The sequence below is a fragment of the Telmatherina bonti genome, assembly GCF_933228915.1.
Source record: "Telmatherina bonti genome assembly, chromosome: 20".
NCBI lineage: Eukaryota > Metazoa > Chordata > Actinopteri > Atheriniformes > Telmatherinidae > Telmatherina > Telmatherina bonti.
Genome location: NC_136618.1, coordinates 29,928,888 through 29,953,679, shown reverse-complemented (window position 1 = coordinate 29,953,679; position 24,792 = coordinate 29,928,888). Strand labels below are relative to the sequence as shown.

The 24,792-nt window shown below is 41.6% G+C and overlaps 1 protein-coding gene across 1 annotated transcript in view; it reads right to left on the bottom strand.

Annotated features, from left to right (window-relative positions):
* The window catches only part of lyrm4b (LYR motif containing 4), a 70,104-nt gene that overhangs the window by 44,465 nt on the left and 847 nt on the right, over positions 1-24,792 (bottom strand). Inside the window, exon 2 of the mRNA XM_079260252.1 lies at positions 2,728-2,848. Within this exon, the coding sequence (XP_079116378.1) occupies positions 2,728-2,848 (121 nt within the window). The remainder of the gene's footprint in view (positions 1-2,727; positions 2,849-24,792) is intronic.

Sequence of the window (24,792 nt, the reverse complement as noted above, 5' to 3'; positions counted from 1 at the left end):
TACCCAGGACTGATCAAATCAAACACATAAAGATATCTTATTGTCTTTACATTTTTCTGGAATCTACAGGAAGAATGTTTTAACAATAGTTAGGAATAATAACCTCCTTTAGCCTGGGCTGGAACAGAGCTGCGGCCACGTGTTTGTAGCATCACAAACTGATTTTATTTTGGCTTTAAACGACTTACACATGGAGTCAGTCTGATTCAGGTCTGGTCTCTTCTCAAGTCCATAAAAACCAAAATGTTTCCAAATGCTGGCCTTCAAAACCGATGGATAAACCTCACGCTCTGTACCAGTGGCTGCAAGGCTAGCTGCTAGCTTCCTGCTTTCAACAACTCCGTTTCTATTGGAGTTTTTTACTAAATAAGAGCAATATTTCCAAAATATTTATCAAATTACAGTTTGCAGGTAAATAATTCTATTGAATAGTGTTTCGTGTATAAGCCACATTTCTTGTAAAGTTTTGTCCCGTGAGACTCCAGTTGGAGTAGGACAGAGATACAAATAATTTTGTGCGTTGGAGCTGCTACTTTGGTTGCCGCTGTTGCCGTTGTCGCTGTCCTCATCAGAGGACAAAACAAGTCAAAAGTCATCTTTACTTGAAATGGCCATGTGATCCCTTACATCATGGCCGGTGACGTATAAATGCCAAAATAGTGTTTCCATTACAATTTGCAACATACGCCAATATCAACACACCTGAAAAACCACCTCATGAGAATGTGAAAACCTTTCAGTGATATTTGAGAAATGTAGGTATTTTCATTACTGGTTATTGTGGCATTTAGGTTTTGGGCAAGTCTAGAGGAGGTGGATAGACAGCTACCGTTTACCATTTGCCGCCCAGAACGTAAGGGGGATGGATTTTCAGTCCATCTCTCTAAAATTTCTGGGCGTCACGCACAACTTTTAAGTTCCTGCCACACTTTACAGCTGTGTTTTGATAATTTAATTATTATGAAAAATGAGTAATTTATGAGTAATCATTCCTAATATAAACAAAAGAGACAAAACTACAGACTGGTTGAAGGTTAGGACATACTGGGACAAACTGTCATTTTCTAATCAATGTCACATGACATGCCCCTGCCAAGGCAGAACTAAAGGACTTGTAAAACCTACTGGGGAAACTAGACAGGATAATCTGACAAAGGACTATAAAACACTGAGGAACTGATGAGGAAGAGGTGGAAAGAATAAAAAAAAATCAAACCAGGTGAGCTGATAAACAGGAAGCAACACACAAGCTACAAAATAAAACAGGAAACTAAAAGAATGGGATACACAACCCCAAAACCATGTCAAGCATAGCATGAAGCACAAACATAAACACGTAAAATGTTATTGATCATGGAAACAACAGTGATATTCTGGGCTGCTGACACCCCTACATCCCCAGATCCCCTTGAAGCAGCTGCTATAATCAGAGCTTTGAACACATGGTGGAGAATGGAGCTGCGCTGAGTCTCTGTGGTATTCAGACAATAGACTGTATATAAAAGATGGGCGGAGCCTCTGTGACGTCACCCATGGGTTTCTGAAGAGCTGAATTAAAGCTCATTGGGCGGTTCCTTCCATCGCCATCTTGGCAACGCCACACGTGTCGTCTCTCCCAGTAGAGCTGAGAGGGGGGCTGTGAACGTCATGGTGGATTATTGACATTTATCAAACTCCGAACTGCCTGTAGTTAAGCGCTATCTCAGCAAACCTATAGCTAACAGGAGTTAACCAGCTAACGGAGCAGGCTAAAGCTAAGTTACGCTGCTAGCCGGCTAAAAACCGCGATTGTTCTACACTGTCTTCATGCTGCGGGATATCAGGTACCTGTCAATCAAAAAGAGACACCCCTAATCAGGCCAAACTTTGAGATGAAATTACTTCTTACCGGGGGAGTTATGAAAAAATTAACTTCCCTCTCAGCTGGTAAACCTGACCCATTAAACCTTAAATGTACCAGGCTGTAAACATGTTTATTCCTGCTGTAAACATTTTTCATTTCTGCTGTGAAGTTGGTCTTTTTAACATGGGAGTCTATGGGGATTTGCTCTGATTTGGAGCCCCTAGTGGATGATGATGGAACTGCAACGTTTGGCACTTCTGCACAAATATTCGCTTTGAATACCCGGAGGTTGCTGCTTGATTCAGACCAGAATGAGCTCCAGGTTCTGGACTTCTTCTGCATGTAATTTACAGTTTTGCGAAAAGGTCTATCATGTGACACAGGACACACACTCCTCCTACCACTGCCCCCTCTGTTGTGTGAGTGTGTGTGATAGATTTACAGTACAAATCCACACGGCTCATGACTCACACTCATCACAAATTCACAGTTTAGCTCAAAAAGAAGAGAGATGAGAGGCAGTAGTACAGATGCAGACGGAGAGACTCACAATCCTCCGCTGGGATTGGCTGAGTGGCCGCTGATGCATTATGGGAACAAAGTGACTAACAGTGAGGTGATTAGCCTGGAGTTGCCACGGTAATGAGGGTCCGTGTGTCTGGGACAGGTGGTCGGTCAGTACACAGGTGTTCATCTGCATACTAGTCAACCTGGTTACCAGACGGGGGAGTCTGTATAGTGTGTGTTTGTGTGTGTGTGTGTGTGTGTTTGAGCACTTTTATGAGGACATTTTGTCCAGACTTTGCAGACAAACCCTCATCAGGTGATTTGAGGGTTCAGTCGACTTTTTGGTTCGTGTGTGTGTATGAGTGTGTGTGTCGCACCTGTCTCTGTATCATTGCCAGTGTCTGCTGTCCCCCCTCCATCAGCTGCTCCACCGTTTTTGGATCGTCTATTTTTCTGTTGGCCCTGAAGGCATCACGTACACGCCGCAGTGCATAGGTCCTGCAATAAACACACAAATACACACACTTCAGTTTCATTCAGTCCATTTAGAAACAGCAATATGAGCAGTAAAGAAAAGACAGAAGATCATAAAAACAGTAAATATGTGGAGCAGAGACACTAAAAGCCTCTTGGGGGTTTATGAGTACAAACACATAAAAACCTGAAGACCACCAGAGGTGAAAAGGAAGGAAACAGAAAAACCAACAAATTAGTGCTGCGAAAACACAGCAAACCTCAGGGCGACGTAATAAACGAGCAAAGCAAAGAAAACAACTTGTGTATTTGCCTGTTTCTGGGAGAAACTGAGGTTAAATATAAAACTTCTACACCCGAAACAGAAAGACAAAGATCCAGTCAGCCATTAAACTGTCCACGGTCTCTTCTCACTTTAGGGATTTACTCTATGATCAACATTAGCAGAAGAATCACAAAACTTTCTTTATACACCTACTGCAAACATTTCTTACCAATTATTTGCACAGCAAATCAATGTCAAGTCAATGGGAATGGTCACATCAGTGACAAAGGTCCAGCCAACCATTTGCAAGTTTTTTTTTTCAAATTGAGGTTCTTTTTTTTTTTTTTAAGTTGAACTATTCTGTGCATTTCAGGCTAATTTATTTTTATTTCTGAGACCAGAAGGGCTGGGATTGACGGAGTTATTGTCACAAATGGCTTTATTTACTTCAGACCGACCCTCTCCGTAGGCTGTCAGATCAGCCTGTGGGCAAAACGAGTGGATTGAGACTCTTCCGCATTAAGCCCCGCCTCCCGCCACTGCACTACATCGGGAGCACGCACCGCACCTGCTTTCGCCGTCATTGTAACATCTCATAAACAGAAGGATTAGGCTCATATGAACTTAATAAAAAACAAAATACAATGTCAACACATAGCATACAGCCCTACATGTTGGAACCTGAATCAGAGCCTGAAAACAAAGTGGAAAACAGCAACCCACAGCAACGAATGCAGCAGGATGTCTCTCTTTGGTAAACTCACCAGCCATCGTTGGAAATAACTTTATCCCACGTTTTCCACCCGCCTGATGTATTTGTACATGCCCTTGTTAACCAGTAGAAGGTAACCAATCACCGAACCTTATCCCCCGGGACGTCACAAGGATTTCCAAGTAGAAAAAACTCTCTAAAACGATGCGTTTTTTGTCGCCATGGAAACCGAACGGAGAGAGTGCTGGAACACAAACTCAAACATGCATTTAGGTGATAAAAATCGGTGCCGTTCACATGTCTGATGAGGATTCAACACTGTAACACTGTAGAAAGCTCAGGAAACTCCAAATACCATCATAGGACCCCTTTAAATATTGGCATCTGACAGATATACAATTGACCAATCAGAAAAGGCGTGTGGACAGCACTACCAGAGCAGGTTGCGAGCTTTGCACATGTCACTTTGTCGCTGTTACTTTAGAGGTTGTTTCACCATGTCCAGCATCTTATTTTTTGTGGTTCTTCAAGCTAGCAGCTAGCGGCTGAAGCAGATCCTGAAATTGTCCCACAGACATCCTAAAGTCCATCCTGATGTGGTTGTGGTCCAGTTTCAGCTCCTGGATGAAGCCAATAAAATTCTCCAAGTTCTCTCTCTTCTAGAATACAATATATAATGTTTTTCTTTTTCTTGTGGTCCCTTTTGTGCATCAATGGAGACTCCATATTATCACAGTGATATGTCACTGCCTTCGTACTTCCATACATTTTATACATTACAGCTGTTGAGTCAGTTCATCCACCAGTGGGCACTGCTGATATTAGAGTTCACAACCATGTTTTGACACCGGCTGGTAGGAGCAATGCACCACACTAAAATAATGTTTAAAACTGTCTGACAACACTAGAAAAAAGTGGTAAAAAAAACAGTAAGTCTTTTTGTTGTTTTCCTGAACATCTTCCTTCTTCTTCAGGTGCTTTTTATTTGACAGTTTCTGAGTTGTCTGCCATAGACATCATAAATACATAGACGCCGCGTAGTATCACACAGCCTATATGAGCTAACGTCTCATCGCGCCGCCATCTTGGATGGGTCTCCCATGCGCCTCCAATGCATTTATTTGTAAGGTATAGACCCAACCACAACAATAATTTCACCAATTTTCACCTGATTTTCTCACAGTTTGGTTTGTTACAAAGGGCAGCGATATGGTTATGATACAGATCACTGTAAAACATTAAAAAACTATGTGCTTTTGTGCTACATTTTTTTTTATATTGCGATTCAACTAAGACATAAGGTAGCTACTATATAAATAAATGTATAAATGAATTTGATTCTAACATGTCTTTCTCTTGACTACAGTTGACTGTTTATTTACATTCATTAATTCATCAATATAGAGATACAGTTTTACAAATGATAATAGAAAATAAAGGATTGAAAATAAAAGTATTGTATTAAAACTGTAAAATTCAGAAGTTACCTAGAAAATCACTCAAAGAAGGTAAACCTCTGCCAAGGCCTTTAAAACATTCCTGGATCCAAACTACCAAAATTAAACCAGGTCTTAACATGATTTATAAACCAATTATGTAGAGAAGTGTTTTGTTTTATGTGTAATATATACATGTTGCTCCACAGAAAACAGTTGGGGAAACTACGTTGACTCTGCAGCAAGACTCGAAAGCGGAGACCGATCCAATATGGTGGCGACGCTGGTTCACTCTTCAGCATACAATGACGCGTGTACGTAGATATGATGTCTATGTTGTCTTAATCCTGTTCCTAGTCTTCTTTTCTGGTTAGTTCCTTTCTCTGGTTGTGTGTCAGCTATACAACTCAATCCTGTCCCTGTGATTTCCGGTGGCATTGTTCCATTGTTCCATCCAAGTGACGGATTTATGGACTTTAGCTAGCAGCTTCCTGTGCAAATGAAGCACTTTTTAAACCAACTTACTAGAAAGTTTTAATTCCTAATGAAGCTTCATCTGAACATCACAAATATCAGCAGGATAATTACTGCAAACAACCAGTCATGGAAATTCTCAAGTGGTTTCAGAGAAAGTAAACTAAAGTAACTTCATTTCTGAATTTATTTGTATTTTTCTGAATCTGTATTTTCTTTGTTTTCTTTGCATGTATGATGTCATTTCTTTCATATTTACTGAAAAAAGTACATATTTACCTGCTTTATTACAGCACCATGGGTCACAAACTCATTTAAGTATAATCGGGATTATGGTTGTGCGTTTATGAACGCTTAAATATCTTTTTAAAGCCATCAGCATAATTGCATCAGAAACAGAAAACCCTGAGAAACTCAATGAGGAAGCAGTTGGAGACAGCTGAAGACAGAAGTTGGTGAGGCTCCACGCTACGTCTCTCTGACCAGCACTGATTTGATTTTCAGCAGCTTCTTAAGACAGACACATGCACAGAGAGTTGCAGAGTGAGTAGCGATCGAAAAACCAATGTTTGCTACGAGGGAAAGTCTGTGTGAGAGGTTGTGGTCAACTCTCTGAAAGTGTGTGTGTGAGCATCTATCTTCATGATAGGTCTTAATGAAGTGTGTGGGTGTTGTGTGCGCAGCTTCGTCTTCCCTTGAAAACTTGATCTCAGTTTTGCTGAGAAACTTGTGATGTTCTGATTCTGTTTCCTCTGATGAGATCAGCAACAGAAATATCTAATTATCTCTTCAGACTGTAGTTTATACAACGGCATCAACTCAAATTATTACTTTTCTGACAGTCGTTCAGGGTATCTGCTTTAAACACATCAGGTGCATGTTGATGAGTTATACGCGTCTCACTACCAGCACAAGGAGACGTCAGCTTACTGAGCTGTACAGGACTCGAGTGTTTCCCAGTCCTGGTCCTCCAGTACCACTGCCATGCTTGTCTTATGTTCACACTGCAGTTAAATATGACCTGAATCTGATTTGTTTTTATTAAATGTGACCCTTATATGATTAGTTTCTGACAGTGTGAACAGGTCACTTTCAAATGTGGTGCTGAATTCGATCCGTATCGGATTTTGTTAGATACAACTGTGGTCTTAATGGCCAGGTCAGACTCAATGTGACTTTGACTTTGTTCTGGAGCTTCTGGCCCAGAGTAATTTTGATGTACTCAGATATGAGAACATGATGCACAGGCAGTGTTTTGGAGTCAGATTTTCACCCATTGGTCAAACAACACGGAGCAGGTCCCAGGACAGTTAGGTAGGATAAGGTAGGATAAGGCAGGGAAGTCTGACTGCCTGGTTCTGCCTGACTATGTAGCAGGTGGCCTTGGGAGTGGAATAAAGGATTTAGGTGGGCAGAACCCTGCAAAACAGCTGGCTTTCAACAGGGGGTTTGTTCTGGACTTCCAATAGTACCTGTCCTCTTGATTGTGTCCCTTCTGACATCCTGTAAAGAAGGGGTGTCAAACTCCAGTCCTTGAGGGCCCGTGTCCAGCATGGTTTTGTTGTTTCCCTCTACATACATAGCTGATTCAAATCAAATGTATCTAGCAGTTTCTTGTCAACCTATTTAAGAATTTCGGTCATGTGTGTTGGAGCATGAAAACAACAAAAGCTGCAGGATACCGGCCCTCGAGGACTGGAGTTTGACACCTGTGCTGTAAAGCATCCTACATTTAATCAAATCTGCAGTAACCCATATTATAAACTTCTCCTTTTGATCTGGTGTCTCCTCCAGGCTTCAATCAAACTCAGGTTATCTTGCTGCTGAAGAAACCACACTCAACCCAGCCCAGGCTGAAAACTACCGGTCAGTCTCACTGGTGCCGTTCATGTCATAACTACTAGAACATGCTGTCCTGAGTCAGGACTTACAGTTCCTCCATGACAACAACATGTTAGATTCATATCAATGTAGCTTTAGGCAGGACCATTCAACTGAAACTGCTCCCCTGCCAGTTACCGATTCCCCAGCTTGCCAGATCCACTGGTCAATCCTCATATTGCTGGCCTTTGACACGGTCAACCACCAGATTTTCCTCTTTATATTCTCAGAGCTTGGCATCTGAGGATCTGTCCCCTCGAGGTCCGCATTGACAGAAATATCCTTTGCATCCTGGTGAGGGGGCATGTCCAGATCGCATGGGTTTAAAACGGGGGTGCCTGAAGGATCGGTGCTAGGCCCTCTTCCCTTTTTACTAAAGAACTCCTCATTTTGCGCTCTTATTAGCTCTCCTACCACTGCTATGCAGATGACACTTAGCTTTTCCTTTCTTTCCCAGCTTATAACAACCTTTTCATTAAGAATATCAGCTTGCCTTGTTGATATCTCTGCATGGATGAAGGCTCGCCACCTTCAGCTCAATCTGTCAAAGACAGAGCTCACTGACTGCCCAGCCAATCCTTACTTACCTACGCAAATAAGTGCAAAGTTTGATTCAATCACACCTATGCCTACGTCTGCTGCCTGGAATTTTGGTGTCATGGTAGACGACCATCTGACCTTTCACGTTCATGTTGCTTGTTTGCCGATTTGCTTATTGAAACATCAGGAGAACCAGACCGTACCTCACATAACACACGACACAGGTCTTAGCTCAGGCTCTGGTCATTTCATGCATTGACTACTGTAATTTCTTACTGGCAGGCCTGTCTGCATTCTTGGTTAAACCTCTGCAGATGGTTCACAATACAGAAGCACCTCTGAAACCAGCCCAAAAGAGCTCATGTCACTCTGATGCTCATTACGTTTCATTACGCTTCACTGGTTTCCAGTTGTAGTGCATCAAATTCCAAGCTGTGCTTCTGGCTTACTAAACAATAACTCAAACAGCTCCTGTTTGTCTTCTATTCCTTAATCCAGAGCCAGGCTTCCTCTCGACAGTTGCTACTGCTAAATAAAAAGCCATCTAGTGCTCCCAGTACAAGGTGTCGCTGAGTCACTAGCCAGGCTCTTCTCTGTTGTTCCATGTTGGTGCAACAACCTGCCAAAGTCTGTTTAATCTGAAGTTCTCATCTACTTTTAAGAGCAAGCTAAAGACTCAGCTCTTCAAGGAGCACTGCCGCACTTCGTCAGAATGAGTTAGAAAAATTTGCCCAGCACCTGCGTTCAACTGGACTCGCCGCAGTCCAACTAGCACTTATCCAAGATGTCCTCTACTGATTGATTTCTTGCTTGTGTTGTGCTGTAGTTGTAGTTTTCTTAGCTTAAAGTCACCATTTTATGTCCTATGGGTACAGTGAGGGAGAGGATGTTCCAGCCATAAACATGCAGCTAACAGAGGAACTGACTGAAAGACATAGTAAAGTTAGCTGTAATGCTCAAAAAACGTTGCCTGGATTGTTGAAATAAAAACTTTTCTTAATATTTTGTGAATGCTCCACAAAAGTTCTAACTAAAATTTAAAGAACCGTCCCCAAACCACTTCCTCCTCTGCCTGGCCCAGCAGCTGCAGGAGCAAAACATACTTCCCTTGGATTATATGCAAGATATAGTTTATATCCGCTTCACACATCAAACTACTTTTTCAGGTGGTTTTACAGTTACTGACATTAAAATAAAGGCACATATTTATTTCTAGATATACAGGGTGAATGGTTTTTACTTGTCTGCACCAGACCAGCTCTGAGCTTCCACTTCAATCTTTCACAACTTCCAGTTTTTATTCCAGATTGTGGCCGCCAGACCCAGAGTTCAGTGGCTGCAGTCCCAAAAATCAAAGTAAATCAGAACCAGCCAATCACAAAATGCTGAAGTTCTCCTGGCAGGAGCTGCTGAAGTAAAAATGATTTTTGGTTTGATGGACTTGGGCGTCATTACAGCTGGCAGCTCCTCTGATGTGAGGAAACTGAAACAGAAACAGGCGCCCAGCAAACTCATTCATCTTCTGTCTTTGTGTCTCAGAATCATTTAAGGTTTAGGACAGAACCAATAAAACAGAGATGGATCAGATTTACATCCAGTGGTTAAATTTGACAGCTGCTAAGAGGATGTGACGGGGAAAACGGGTTTAGATTGGTTTGAAGGTCAAACTGGAAGAACCGCAGTGGATGGATGGAGATGAGGAAAGAAGAGGGAAGTAAAGGTAGAAGTGGAGGAGAGAAAAAACATAAAAGAGGGAAGAGATGATAAAGAAAAGGAAAAAACAAGGGATGGTTGTGGAAAGCAAGGATTAAATTTAAGATATGAGGAAAGGAAGTAATGTAGGACAAGAAGCAGAAAAACAGCAGTGGAATACTGATGTAGAGAAAACTGATCAAACCAAACTTTATTTACAAAGTCATGTGTAAAAGCACAACATAATGCTTTGTGTTATAAAACCAGTTCATAGCAAAACAAATCAAACACACACACACACACCTGGTCACACTCTCTCACACACAAACTAACAAAAACAAAAAGAACAGTATAGATGAACACAAGTCGGCACTGATGAGCGAGGTGAGGAAACCAAAACCTAAGGATCCATCTACACGACTGAGACATCCCATCTATGACCAAATAGTTTGTCAACATGGGAACCACCCTCATCAGAGCAGACCAGGTCAACACACACATGGATAACTCCATCATGTTACGTCCTGCATCTCTTGCTGCCATCGGCTGCTCTTTCAGTCATTCTGCTCTTAGATGGTTTGGTTTCAGCTGGAAGTGACTCACAGATGGTAGCATCTGTCAGGTGAGAATTCAAGACACGCGATCTAGTAAATATTTCCAAAGCTGATCATCGCGATCATGATATATGCACAATATGTTGGCGTGAATATCATATTGGCAGATGTTAGTGTACCTTTTTTAAATATATCGGTATTAATCGAATGAGTAAAACTTGGCTGATATTCACAACCAGTTCATTTTCTGTTGTTTTCTGGGAGTTTGTGTGTCTAGGGTTTCAGGGGTTGTGTGGCATTTGTTTAGGCATGTTACAGGATAGTAGAGCAACACAGCTTTGTGGGGTGTTTAAATGAAGAAGCAATATCAGTGTTGTGGTTATTTTTAGAAGGATGATACTCGAATAGCAGTATGCGATACTTGAAAGGAGGACGACGCATCAAATCATTGAACACCAACACATTGATATCCTATCTGAAAAACCACCGTCCAGAAGTTCACAAACAAGGACGGGAAGCCAAACTTTCAATTTGTGCAGAATTTGATCATCTTAACCTTTAGAAAAATATATATTGTGATTAGTAAATATCGGGATATCAGTATTGGCCAAAATTTCATGGGTTCATCCCCAATGATCACCAATTCCAATCGTACATTCAAGGTTAAAACCTAAGCAGCTGTCATGTCACCGTACTTATCAAATCAATCAATCCAAACCTTATTTATAAAGCAATTTCATAAACTAAAAATGTATCCAAAGTACTGTACAGGTTAATAAAATAAATCTACATTAAAAGATTGAATAAAAAAAAAAACAAACAAACAAAAACAGTTTAATTGAAACTATATGACCAAAAAAACAAAACAAAACAAAAAAAAACTTATCAATCCGTGCATTTACACAGGAGTTTTAATTCCTGTTTAATTCCGAATAAAAGTTAATTCCGCTTTAAACTGATGAAAAACGACCGTGTCAACACTAAATTCCAAATGCTAATTTCTATTCGAAATTAAACTTAATTCCGATGTAAGCGTCTGGTTTATTCGCACTTTAATTCCGAACTATTCAATTCCTCTGTCATGTAAAACTTCATTCCGCTCCAATTCCAATCGTTCTGAGCATGCTCGTTACCTTGTCCTGTCCGGATAACGCGCGTTGTTTTGCCTCCTTTGGTGGTCCATTTATCTTCTTCTTCTCAGTTTCTGCAAAAAGTGTAGTATGCTCCTATTGAGCTCGTACTTCAAAAGTATAATAAAAATAGCGGCGAAACTGGTACTTATGTAGTTTTTACAACTTACGACTTAAAAGACGAGAAGCAGGGAGTCAACTTGGTTCATTTTCGGTATATGTCATACGTCACGTGCACCCTCTGTCCAATCAGAACCCTTCCCAACGCACCGCTCTGAAGAGAAATTAAGTAAGGACGTGTTTCATGTAAACGTTTATTCGTAATTATTATTTTCATATAAACTCGTAAGAGAATTAAGTTAATTCGGAATAATTCCGAATTAATAAAAACACCATGTAACCGTACCCAATGAGGTACATTAATAAAATCAGCTGAAAGTTTCCAGGGATTCTTCTTTTACTTTAGTTGAAAACTGTACATTTGAAATATAGATCCTTCAGCGCTGTAACTCAGGCGAAGACTGCCATCTGTTTAACAACCTTAACCCTTCAAAGATAAACTCATTCAGAAAAACCACGAGAGGCAGGGATTTGTGTGAATGATATAGCTTTGTGCGCCGTCTCGTCACAGAAACTTCAGAGGGAATTCTCTCGTGTGATCTCTGCAGAACCAGTCGGGAAGAAGAGCAGGAAGAAGACGAGTGGGAGCGAGGAAGGGCGAGGAGAGGAGGCAAAGAAACAAGGAGGGAGAGGAACTAGATCTCCACCATCACTTATTTATCTGAAGCCTTTGTCGTCTTGTGATAAGTTACCAGGTGTTGCAGAGGAAGATGTCGAGTTTGAAATATTTCTAATAGAGAGAAGAGAAAAGAGACACGAGGTGGCGAAAGAGGAGACACACTAATGACACAACAGGAAGAGACAAAAGACAAAAACACTGAATCAGTCTGGTATTTGGTTTTTGTTGTTCTGGCAGAGAGATGACCTACTTCTGTCATTCTGCCTCCTCTTCCTCCGCCTCTTCCTACCTCTCTGTCTGTTTATGCCTCACCTGAGGGTTTGCGCCCTGCAGGGACTTTAATGCTGAAAAAAAAAGTTTGTCTGAAGCAGAGTTGGAGACAACTGTCAAAAATGAAATAAAATGACAGATAAGATGATATTTATATAAGAACAATGCCGACTTGGATTCACCGGACTGTATCCTGTGTCTCCTAATCTTGGTAGTTACCAAAGAAATCATTTTAGTTTCTGACATAGACTGCATATGAAAAATGGACGGAGCCTCCAGCGGTTAAAAGTCAAACCTATGTGGAAGTGCATAAAACTGCAGTTCCCCCTTCATCCACTAGGGGCTGCAAAACAGAACAAATCCCCATAGACTCCCATGTTAAAAAGACCAACTTCACAGCAGAAATAAACATGTTTACAGCCTGGTTCAAAAATCCATTTTAGGTTTAATAGGTCAGGTTTACCTTCATGACAACTGTGGGTGGAGTGAATTATTTTCTAAGTTTTAAAGTAATTTAATCTCGAAATTCTGCATATTTAGGGGCGTGTCCTTTTGATTGACAGGTACCCGATCTCCCGCTTCAAGTGAGAAGAACGTAAAACAACCGCGGTTTTTAGCCAGTTAACAACGTGACTTAGCTTTAGCTCGCTTACCTCCGTTATCTGCTATCTCGCGTCAGCTCGGGTTAGCTCGGCTAGCTCTTAGCTACAGCCACCTCAGAGTTCGCTCGATGTCAATCATCCACCATGACGCTTACAGCCCCCCTCTCGGGTCCGCCTCTTTGCCCATATTTGTATTTTCCGGGCGAGACAACACGCATGCCCCTGCCAAGATGGTGATGGTAGGAACCGCCCACCGAGCTTCAATTCAGCTTTTCAGAAACCTACGGGTGACGTCACGGAGGCTCCGCCCATCTTTTTATATACAGTCTATGTTTCTGACCTGAAATGCAAAGCAACAACAGGAAAAGAAAGAATACAAATAAACTCTCAACGCCATTTCCCTACAGATGCGTGGTTTGCAGATTGCATCATTTCCTTCTGTTGCCGAGGAACAAAGTCAACACTGATGGCAGGATTTCATTCTCTACACCGTCAATAAGTTTGATCCCTAAATTATGTCAACCAGTGGAAAACAATCAGCTAATAGCAAACTGCACTAAAGATCAAAACTTCATTTTCATGCAGCAAGGCGCCTGATCCAGGCTTCACAGCAGGGCTTTACAGATCCACTTGCTTCAGCTGCGATTGCTGCCAACAGGCATTTCATACAGTGGCCCTGAAGAGTCACAGCAAGGAAAAAGCAACAACACAAAAAATTTGCCTAATCACTACACAATTAACCAAAACATGCATACAAAGCCACAACACCCCAGTCCAATCTTCATATTCCCATGCATCTTTTATGTTGCCATGGTTATTCAGTCAGCTCATCCACTAGTGGGCAGTGCTGAGCTCAGAGTTCACAACCAACACTGGTGGTAGCTGTGGTTGGGGACATACTCACATCGCCTTTTGCTAACGCTTCCGCCCTGTCTACAGCTGTTGATGTTGTTGTTCTTCACCTCATCTTCTTCTTCTTTGGTTGGGTGTCAGCTTTACTACTCAACACTAGCCCCACTGGTTTCAGGTGGAATTGTTCAGTTTTCTGGGTCAAGTGACTGATAGCGAAGCCCCTTAAAAACGGGCCAAATCACATATGTACCGAACAGGGGACAGACAGAACTGTCCATCTGCACCTGTGTTCTGCCCTGAGCATTAATGGGCCTTTAGAGTACAAATCCGCCTGCTTCATTCACATGTTAAATATAAAAAAAATGTCCCCAGACCCTGCCTTAAGGGGTTTAGTTTGTCACCATTTTCAAACCCACTGAGCTTGCAGGTATCATGTTATCTTGTTAGAATCCAGATCCAGAACTTCTGCCTCCGGGGAACCGATCTGGAGATGAAAATTCGACAAGAATGCTGCAAAAACTGCTGGACTTCATGGACAATTCCTCACATCCTCTGTTGTTTCCTCACCGGGTTGCATAGAGTGCTCCATCTGACGATTCAAGAGAACTTTTACCCAAAGGTAAGCCTGTCACAATAAGCAATAAATCGATTAATCGCACGATAAGAGAAAATGTGCGCAGTGAGTTTGCCGGACGAAATAATTTTTATTTGTCTTTTTTTTGTCGTGTCACATTTGTTTTAAGACATATTAACTAAACACGGCAATACAACAAGTGTCCATCTGCACTTAAAACACTGCAATTTTCCCAGCTGTGGAAAAAGACCTCAACAAGCAGACTATCTCCATTTTCCTGACAGTCCACAATCCCTGGGGTGTTTACAGACAAATTGACTACCAACAGGACAGTGCAACATGACACTCAGACAGCATGGTTGGTAAAGCGATGCTGCCCTTTAATATTGTTAAAAAGGTGACATTTTAAAAATTGTTGCAAACATTTCACAGCCAGTATGAATCACCTGGATGAAAATTCATGTTAAAAACGGCAATTTCCACGTCTTTACAAGAGCATGAAAAATAACATACTGAAGGTGATCAAAGACATTCAACTTTACCATTCCACCTCTGTTCAAGTCCAAACATGTCCCATTATATGAGCTGACCATACACTATGTAAATCTGTTACATAGTGTTTAGATACCATATGTTCCAGAGAACCATGTTGCCAAAACCCCAGGAGAAATCCTGATGTGTTTTAGCAGACTGGGGACTGGATGTCTAGTCTGCACATAGAGCTAAATGTTCTTTAGAAATGAAAGTATGTTGATCTTTAAATTGGCGCACTTGCATTATTATGGCATTATTGTTTTTAAGTTGAAAATGGTCTCAAAATGACTATAATAATCGCTTAGCGCAATATTATCGTCTATCGCAATCATTTCTGAGACAATTAATCGCATGGCAAAATTTGTTATCGTGACAGGCCTACCCAAAGAACCAATTCATTTGCAGATTTTTCCAAGTAACTTTAAGACAGAAAGATACAGAAACCCCTTCCTGCCAACAACTAAAAACCAAATACATTATAATTTCTCCTCAGAAGTCACCCAAGGTGATTCAAACATCTGATTAGGAAGTTCCTTGGTCATCTCTCTTTGGAGGTTTTTCAGGATCATCCATCTGGGAAAAGACAAGCGGGGCAGAACCAGATCTCACTGGAGGGATTAGAAATTCGTCTGGTCCATACGCCTCATAATCCCTCAGTTGGATCTGAAGAGGGATGCTTGGCTTTCTTTCCTGCTGTCTCCATGGACAGATGGGTGGATGGATGAGCATTTTGAGAACCTGACCTCTGCATGTGAAACAGAGAACATGCTACACTTCCAACATCCAGATATCCCACCCTGAAGAATCCTCTAAACCCTTTAGTAACAAGAATAAGTGGAGGATGAACGAAAGAAGAGACACGTTTTATTAAAACACAGATGTGTGGGCAACATCTGACTTGTTTTCCAGCACAGAGATAATACGTTTGTATGTTCATCCGACTCCAAAACCTTCTGGATTTAGTTTTAAATGAAATGTCTGCGTTTCCTGTCACTGTCGACTTCTGTGGTGATCCAGCATTCCTGTGGAGAATCATGAATGTTTCATCTGACTTCTGTTCATTTCCATGTTTTCTCTGGTAGACAAAGCTCTCTAAAGTCAGCCAGCATCTTCCCACCTCTCCTCCCAGGAAGAGCTGCGAGCGTCTGCATCTGCTGTTACTGCAGTCAGAGACAACAACAACAAAACAGCGCCGGCAGCATCGTCTGGCATATTCAGGTCATTCCACAGGAAAATCGCTTCTCTGCACAAGATCATGGCATTGAACTCTTTTTCTCTGACTTTAGGATGTTTTTTTTTTTGGTTTTTTACATAAATTATTTTCCATTATTAAACCATACATTTACCATCTACTTTATCAGGTCGACCTTGGCAGCATCAAGTCGGCAAAACTGCCGTCATTCCTCAGATTTGGCTTCACATTGACATTGTAGGTTTGTCCATGAGTAGAATAGGTAAACTTTGATGGTTAAATCATGTGACGTTGGTACTAAGGGGTCCAAAGTGTGCTAGGGAAATTACCTCCAACATTACACCTGAAGCATTGATCCAAACCAGGATGGATCCATATTTTCATGGATGGAATCTAATGTTGTCCGTTCATATGAGGAGAAAACAGACATTGGGGTCTTCTGAGTTTCTGAATGGTTCTTGGTCTGTTAACTCGGTGCTGTCGACCCAAAGTCTCTTCCTCATTCTGATGCTCAGTTTTAACTTCAGCAAGTCGTCTTCACCATGTCTACATGAAATGGTGTTATTTGATTGGCCAATTATTTAAACAAGCTGCTGAATTAGGATCTGATAAAATGATCAGTACAAACAAAGTCACTCTTTTGTTTGTGTTTTAAACGCAGACTTGAGAGGTTAAACTTCATGAAGTGCAGAGCTGACATCAGGCATTGTTTAATCAAGACGGAAAATCTTTGGTTACTCAGCATCTCCTGCAGCAGCTTTTTGTCCCTGTTGGTCCTGATAGTTGTGACATTTACATGGGAGTTTTAATTCCTGTTTAATTCCGAATAAAAGTTAATTCCGCTTTAAACTGATGAAAAACAACCATGTTAACAACAACACTTAATTTCCAATGCTAATTTCTATTCGTAATTAAACCTAATATTGATGTAAGTGTCTGGTTTATTCGCATTTTAATTCCAAACTTTATAATTCCTCTGTCACGTAAACCTTCATTCCGCTCTAAGTTAATTCCGGTCGTTCTGAGCATGCTCGTTACCTTGTCCTGTCCCGATGACGTTGTTTTGCCTCCCGTGTTCGGCGGTCTATCTTTCTTCTCCTTCTCAGTTGCTGCAAAAAGTGAAGTAGTATGCTCGTGTTGAGCTGCTACTTCAAAAATATAATAAAAATAGTGGCGAAACTGGTTCTTATTATGTGGTTTTTACAAGTTACGGCTGAAAAGACGAAAAGCGGGGAGCCAACTTTGCTTGCTTCTGGTATACATCATACGTCACGTGCACCCTCTGTCCAATCAGAACTCTTCCCAACCTGCCGCTCTAAAGAGGAATTAACATTAACGGCGTGTTTCATGTAAACCTTCATTCGGAATTATTATTCTCATGTAAACTCGTAGGACGATACGTTAATTCCGAATTATTTAATTCCGAATTATTAATTCCGACTTAAAAGCCATCATCTAGCCGTACCCACTGATGATGCTTGAGACAGTACAATGGTGAAGCAGCTTCAGGAAAAAATATGAAAGAGACAGCCAACCAAGCTTTAAGTGTTTCCAGACTGGGACACACAGATCCCACCACTGCTCTTAACCAGTTGGACATAATTATATTCTCCGTCTGGGAAAATAAAACGTTTTGCATTTTAGGACACAGAGTGAGTATCACAGAATTTTGCTGCCTTTAACACTCTAAGACCCCCGTCTGGCTAATTACTGGCCTGGATCCTCAATCTTCTTCTGCTTTAGGCAAAAGACAATCTCCTCAGAATACTGAACACTTTCCATCCATGTTGTTGGAGGTTGGTAGTTAACAGTTTCGTTTTGGCCAAATAAACCAGGACCAGTGCTGCTATTTATTTCCCAGCAGTGCACACATCTCTGCAATGCACAGAACCCCATCCATTAAAACCAGTACATTCTGTCCATGCAAGTAATGATGGGCGGAGCCACCGTGATGTTCCCTTCCGATGAGCGAACAGAAAGGTGACTGGATAAAAGTGTGCAGGATAAAATACTTATAGCTGATGAATTTTCTGAAGAGTTTCTGTGATTGATTCATTAAATGCGTCACGCTCCTCTGAATCAGTTGAAATCACTGCACGATTCCAGTGTTACACACACACACACACACACACACACACACACACACCTGCTCGTTGGTGTTGCTGTGACGACGGGACCAGCTAGTTGCTGCTGCTATGACAACAGAGACTTTCTCTGCTCGTTAAGTGTTTCAGAAACAAAGCACAGTCTCCAGGCCTCGGCTGGTTCAATGGGCGCACACCTCGAACAAAGCGTTGCTCTTTGCAACCTAATGTTTGTGATTTGCTGGTCTTATTTATAGTTTTCTAGCACATCTCAACTCTGGATTTGTGAATCCCAAAGTGGGCTGGATTTCTGTTTCATTCTGGCAGAACCTCATTAATTTTTTAATGGTACAAATTATGCAGCTTTTTGCAGATGTCGTGAAAACAGACAACTTTCGTACAGAAAGAAGCATAGCGGACATATTCCAATGAAGATGCATGTTTTGGTATTCTTCTTGTGAGGTTTAAACACTGAAACTGGTTATGAAAACGTTTCAGGAGAATGAGCACAAATAAACAGGAACATGGGTCTTAATGCTTGCAGCATTGGCAACCATAAATCATCAACAGTAAGAACTTTGGGATAAATGTATTCCAGGGAATACTGTCAAGTGTTTCACTATTCCTTGTGTCTGATGTCCCTTTTGTCACGAATACAGCATCAAACGGACACTATTTTCTACATCAGCAACGAGGGCTGGACGATTAATTGTATTTCAATCTCAGTTACGATCTGAGTTTTCAACAATCATAAAAATAAAAGGGTGGGATTATTTTTCTCTCTGCAGTTTCCTCTCCTGCTGTCTTCAGCTGCTAATCGAGCGTCTCTGGCGTTGCAGCGCTGTGCTGTAAACTCCTCCCACAGCCGCTTCGCTTTCATTCAGACACTGTTGCCAACTTGGCGACTTTCTCGCTAAATCTGGCGACTTTTTTTGTTAAAAGCAACAAATCTAGCAGCTTTTACTGGAGTTATTGGAGACTTTTCTGGTGTTTTGGCGACTGACTTGAAGGCACATATTGTTCTGCAGTTACTGTAAGGAAGGAGCAGCGGGAGCCTCTCCCGTCCTAAAGCACTCCCAGGCGGCCAGTCTCAGTCGGCTCCGGCTGCAGGTCAATGTAGAATAACTGCAGTAGGTTGTGGAAGTTCACCTAAACATAGTTTATACCATTGTCAGTGACAACTGGCTGCATTATTTTCCTATACATAGTTCGGCGAGTTAAACACTGTAATATCCCTCTGTTACGGGGCGTTACCATAGCAATGCGTTAACCAGCTGGTTCAGATCAGCCGTCTTTTAACAGGTGAATGAGAGAAACGCGCTGCAGCCTGACAGCGGTTGTTTGGTATAAAACGTACATCCAGGCCAACATAAAATAGTTCCTATATAAGCGGTAAAAGCGGATTAAACAACTCAGAACCGTACATTAGACGGTTATAATGCACGGCACGGAGTCCAGAACACCAGGACGCGCAGCGTTGTTTATAAATACTGGATTATTGTGTTCAATAATCGAGATCTCAGTTTCAGTCAGAATAATTGTCATTCTAATTTTTGTCGTAATCGAGCAGTCCTACATCCAACTAAACACACTGTAAAGATACCTTTCAGCATTGTTGTCCATTTGTCTGGTTTTTATCCTGATAAAATGTCACTGTTGTCCCTGAGGACAGCATCTTTTCAGCGGGACTGCTGAGGTGGCTGCAGACTAATTCACAAGAAGCAACAAAGCATGTGCATCATTAACAGGCGTATGATAATGAGGTATATAAATATTAATTCTCAGAATTTAATTTCCTCTGCCAGGACCAGCCGCCCCCACAGGAAGCCCGAGACCAGGCAGAGGATGAAACCAGCTGTCTGGCTCCTGGGTGGGCAGGCGGGATTTATTTTATCAGGACTGGCAGCCAGAGGAGGTTGTTTTTCATGTGGTCGGACACAGCAGCGGTCCACATGCAGGCAGGCGGGGAGGGGACGCTCTCTGATGTCCGTAAAGCCGACACCCCAAATGCCAACATACATACTGAGGAAACTTTAAAACATGCAAGTTTTTATGAAAACAACTTAAATCCACCTCAGAAACAGCCAAAAAAGGTGAAATGTGCAGTTCTGAGTTACTAGTGGCAGCATTTAGACATGTATGAAGATGGGATTCCTCAGATGCGAGCTTCAGCTACGGGATGGAGTCGTGTTTGTTTCTACCTCAACAGGCCGGGACATCAGCACCAACGAGCGACTCCTCACATATGAATCCAAGCAGAATAATTCAGAGCTGGTCGTTTGGAGAAATCTCAGCATTAATCTGTCAGTGGCTCCAGATGTTCAAACTGGAAGCAAAAGGCTCCACTAAACTGCTCCGAATGAATCAGGTATTATATAATATAATGAGAGGCTGTCAATGACAAATACAGCTACTGCAGATAAAAACCAAAGTATGTCCGCATAAAACACAGCCTGAAAGCTAGCATTAATACAACTAATATCATCACAAACAGTGAAGATGAACAGGGTACATAATGTGATAAAGGATCAGCAGCTGAGGGGAAAGACATGCAGCGCTACCACTGCTTCCCAAAATTCCCACCAACTATTCAGCAGCTGCTCCAACATCATCGGATTAGAGTCTAATCCAGGTAAATTCAGGCTCAGCTCAGGATTTCTCATTTGCTTCTTCCTGGGTTGTGTCACCTGATGCTGGGGACCTGACCTGCTTCATGGAGAATCAGAGTATCTGTTTAGACAAAAACTCAACACTGAAAAGATTCAGTTTCTGAAAGGTAAAGGTGTTTTGGATGCCTAAAATTGGGGCAACTGTCCGCAACGCACGACGTGTCACATCTGCAATCGGCCACATCCCACAGTTCTTCATACAGAACAAAATGCCAAACCAAAAGCGTCCCACATGACAAAACTGGACACCAGAGATGTTTCAGTCACAAATGCTCCTGTGTCTGTGGACTTGGGGAGTCACAGTGGGGCTGGGTTTGCAGAGTGTGCATTGTCAGCTGTTCCAGTAACAGCAAAAGTAAATAATGGAACTAAGATTGCAACAAAAAACCATAGACTGTATATAAAAAGATGGATGTAGCCACCCATAGGTTTCTGAAGAGCTGAATTGAAGCTCGGTGGGCGGTTCCTACTGTCGCCATCTTGGCAGGGGCATGCGCGTCGTCCTGCCCGGAAAATATAAATATGGGCAAAGAGGTGGAGCTGAGAGGGGGGCTGTGAGCGTCATGGTGGATGACTGACATCGAGCGAACTCCGAGCTTTCTGTAGCTAAAAGCTAACCGAGATAACAGGAGTTAACCAGCTAACGGAGGTAAGTGGGCTAAAGCTAAGTCATTTTGTTAACCAGCTAAAAACCACAGTTGTTCTACGTTCTTCTGACTTAAAGCCGGAGATCAGGTACCTGTCAATCAAAAGGATACACCCAAAAATATGCTGAATTTCCAGATTAAATTACTTTTAAACGGGCAAGTTAGAAAAAAAATTCACTCCCCCCACAGTTGTCATGAAGGTAAACCTGACCTATTAAACCTAAAATAGATTTTTGAACCAGGCTGTAAACATGTTTATATCTGCTGTGAAGTTGGTCTTTTTAACATGGGAGTCTATGGGGATTTGCTCTGTTTTGGAGCCCCTAGTGGATGAAGGGGGAACTGCAGTTTTATGCACTTCCACATGGGCTTCACTTTTAACCGCTGGAGGTTGCCGCTTGCAAAAAACACAAATGGCCTCCACAGTATCTGTCCAACTGGACCGACGGACCAGTTTTTAGTCAGCATTGTGTTTCCATCAGCGAGAGCTCCGCAGTTCAGGCCAGTTCAGCAAGATCTCTTCAACTTTCCACAAACTGCCGACGCATTCATGCTCCAGATTTTTTACAAGCGCTCGACAGCTGCCGGTGCATGAATGTGCCAGAATCCAGTAACGTAGTTCACTGTTGGTGAACTTGCAGGGCCACATTTAGAAGACAGTGATGTGTCTGAAGGGGAATGTTTGGGTTATTCTTTAACGTAGAGATCATCGCTCGGTTCGTCCGCCAGACTACGGTAATCGGCACGTGGACTAAGTAAAAGATGCAAAGGGAGAAAGAGTGGGACGATCGAGTCGCGTTGCTTTTGCAACAGGTAGGCATGATTTTTTGTTTCTATTTGTGAAAAAAATGCAGTTTTATAATGAAAAAACATCATTTTTTTATGCAGTGTAATGAAGGTTAAAAAAAAACCCTGGAAATGTTTGACCTGCTTCTTGGTTTAGGCCTCTGAATACCAGGAAACTACATTAAATCATGTTCATTACAATTTATTTGTATTTAATTTGACAACTGCTCTCATTAAAACAGCCTGATCTCACTACATGACAAGATCACAACTACATAAACACCCCAAACATGAGCAACCGCACTCCATTTTGTCCACTTTAGCTCTGATGTACGAGTTCAGATGAAGCAGATGAGATCTACTTAAGTGTGAAATATCCCCTGCAGAGCTTCATGGTTGCAGTCGTGGTTGAAGCAGCTAAACCAGGAAGTGCACGCTGCTGCATCCAATCAAAACCTCTTTCATGCTTCAACAGGTTCTAGATGTTTTTATTCATCTTGTTGATCATAATGACTGTCAAACAACGAGAAAAGATACAAATAGATCTTAGAGAGACCTACCACCAACATATCAGCCCATGTACTTACATAAAATCTGCTTTTTTTAGATAGAAACATCAGCGCACTTCAGGCTGGGTTGCATGCAATCCTGGTCCCAGAGGACCGGTGTCCTCCAGGTTTTTCATGTGTCCCTGCTGCAACACACCTGACTTAAATCAATGTGTATCTAGCAGACATGTGCAGAGCTTTTCTGAGTTTGAGTCAGGTGTGTTGCAGCAGGAACACCTGGAAAACCTGCATGACACCGGTCCTTGAGGACCAGGGTTGGGGATCCCTGGTCCTGACCACATCTGTAACACAGCTGGAGCTTCAAATTTAAATTTAAAATCAAACTTTTACTTACAAGTTTAAAAAAGTACTAACACCTTCAATAAACCTGCCGTTCTCAGGCCGACATATTGTCAACAACAACATTTTTCTTCTCTGTTTGCCTTAAAAAAATAAAACTGTCCTTTTCTGTTACTTCAAAATAAAAGCACTGCTGCTGCTCCAAGCAACCGAATAATTCATGTGGATCTCAAAATATAAACAGCAACTCATTGTGAAATTCCAAAATATGTGAAGTATTATTCATTAAGCAATGAACAACACTGTCAGTTCCGTCACCCAACAGCTTCTAGACGGTAAAGACACAGAAAAGCCAAATAGTCTAAGTTCTACAGTCTGAGAAAGTAGCTGGAATTAACACATTTCATGACAAACCCTTTTTTCTGCTCATGTAAATATGCATTTTGGTTCTTCTTGTATCTTTGGTGTATTTTGTCTAAACAAACAGCAAGCATCTGCACTGTGGTCCAGTCCAGTTTCTGGACCCAGAGGAGCTCTACAACATCAAGATTGCCAAGACATCACAGTGAACGAAGATAAAAAGCTGTGGATTGTTTCCATAGATGTGCAAAACCAGAAAGCACACATGACTTTTATCTCCCTGAGCTTTAATTCATCCAGAAATAAACAGATGAACCCTGAAAAACTGAAATAAAAGTCATTAACCAAGTGATCACTGCAAACTGAATTATTTCACTCAGCATTTTCTTTTTTTCATTATTTGTTAAAAACCAAAAAAAGAAGTTGAGTGAAATCATTCAGAGACGATGAACACTGAAACGAACGCAAGTAGTTTTATAAATGGAATGATGGAGATGTATAACCCAACATGGGACATTTCCTGCAATCAGTACCTGCTCATCACACAGGTGTGTGTACTCACACAGTCGATACACACACCTGTAAGTTAACCACTGGACTAGGTTAATCACCATTTCAAGTATCACTGAAATAATCAGCTGGATGTGAAGTCAGACTGATAAAACGGAGAAGTAAATATAAACAAAGTAGAGAAAAAGGAGAGAGACATAGAGACTAACGAGATAATCAGCATAGATCCAGACACTGAACTGGATTAAAAAGAAGATGGCAGGTGTGCTGCAGGTATCCCTCAAACCACTGGTGCTCATAGAAGGGTTTGCATAAGCATGGAGAAAGGACTGAATCCAAAAAAAATGGAGAAAATCCTAGTCCAGGTATTTAAAGTGGATTAAATAAAAAGCCTTTATTAAAAATGGACAAGAATCATAATTATAGTCATCACAGGTGTGAACAATAGCAATATACTCTTAGCCTCTAGGGGCATCAAACAATAAATACTGCACAAAATACACAGGCAACAATTCCCTGGCCTCGAGAGGCAAATGGAGAGAAGCGGTCTTCCTCTCTGTGACCCCTCTGTCTGTATTTACTCAAATGCAGAGAGGCTAAGAGTATATTGCTACATG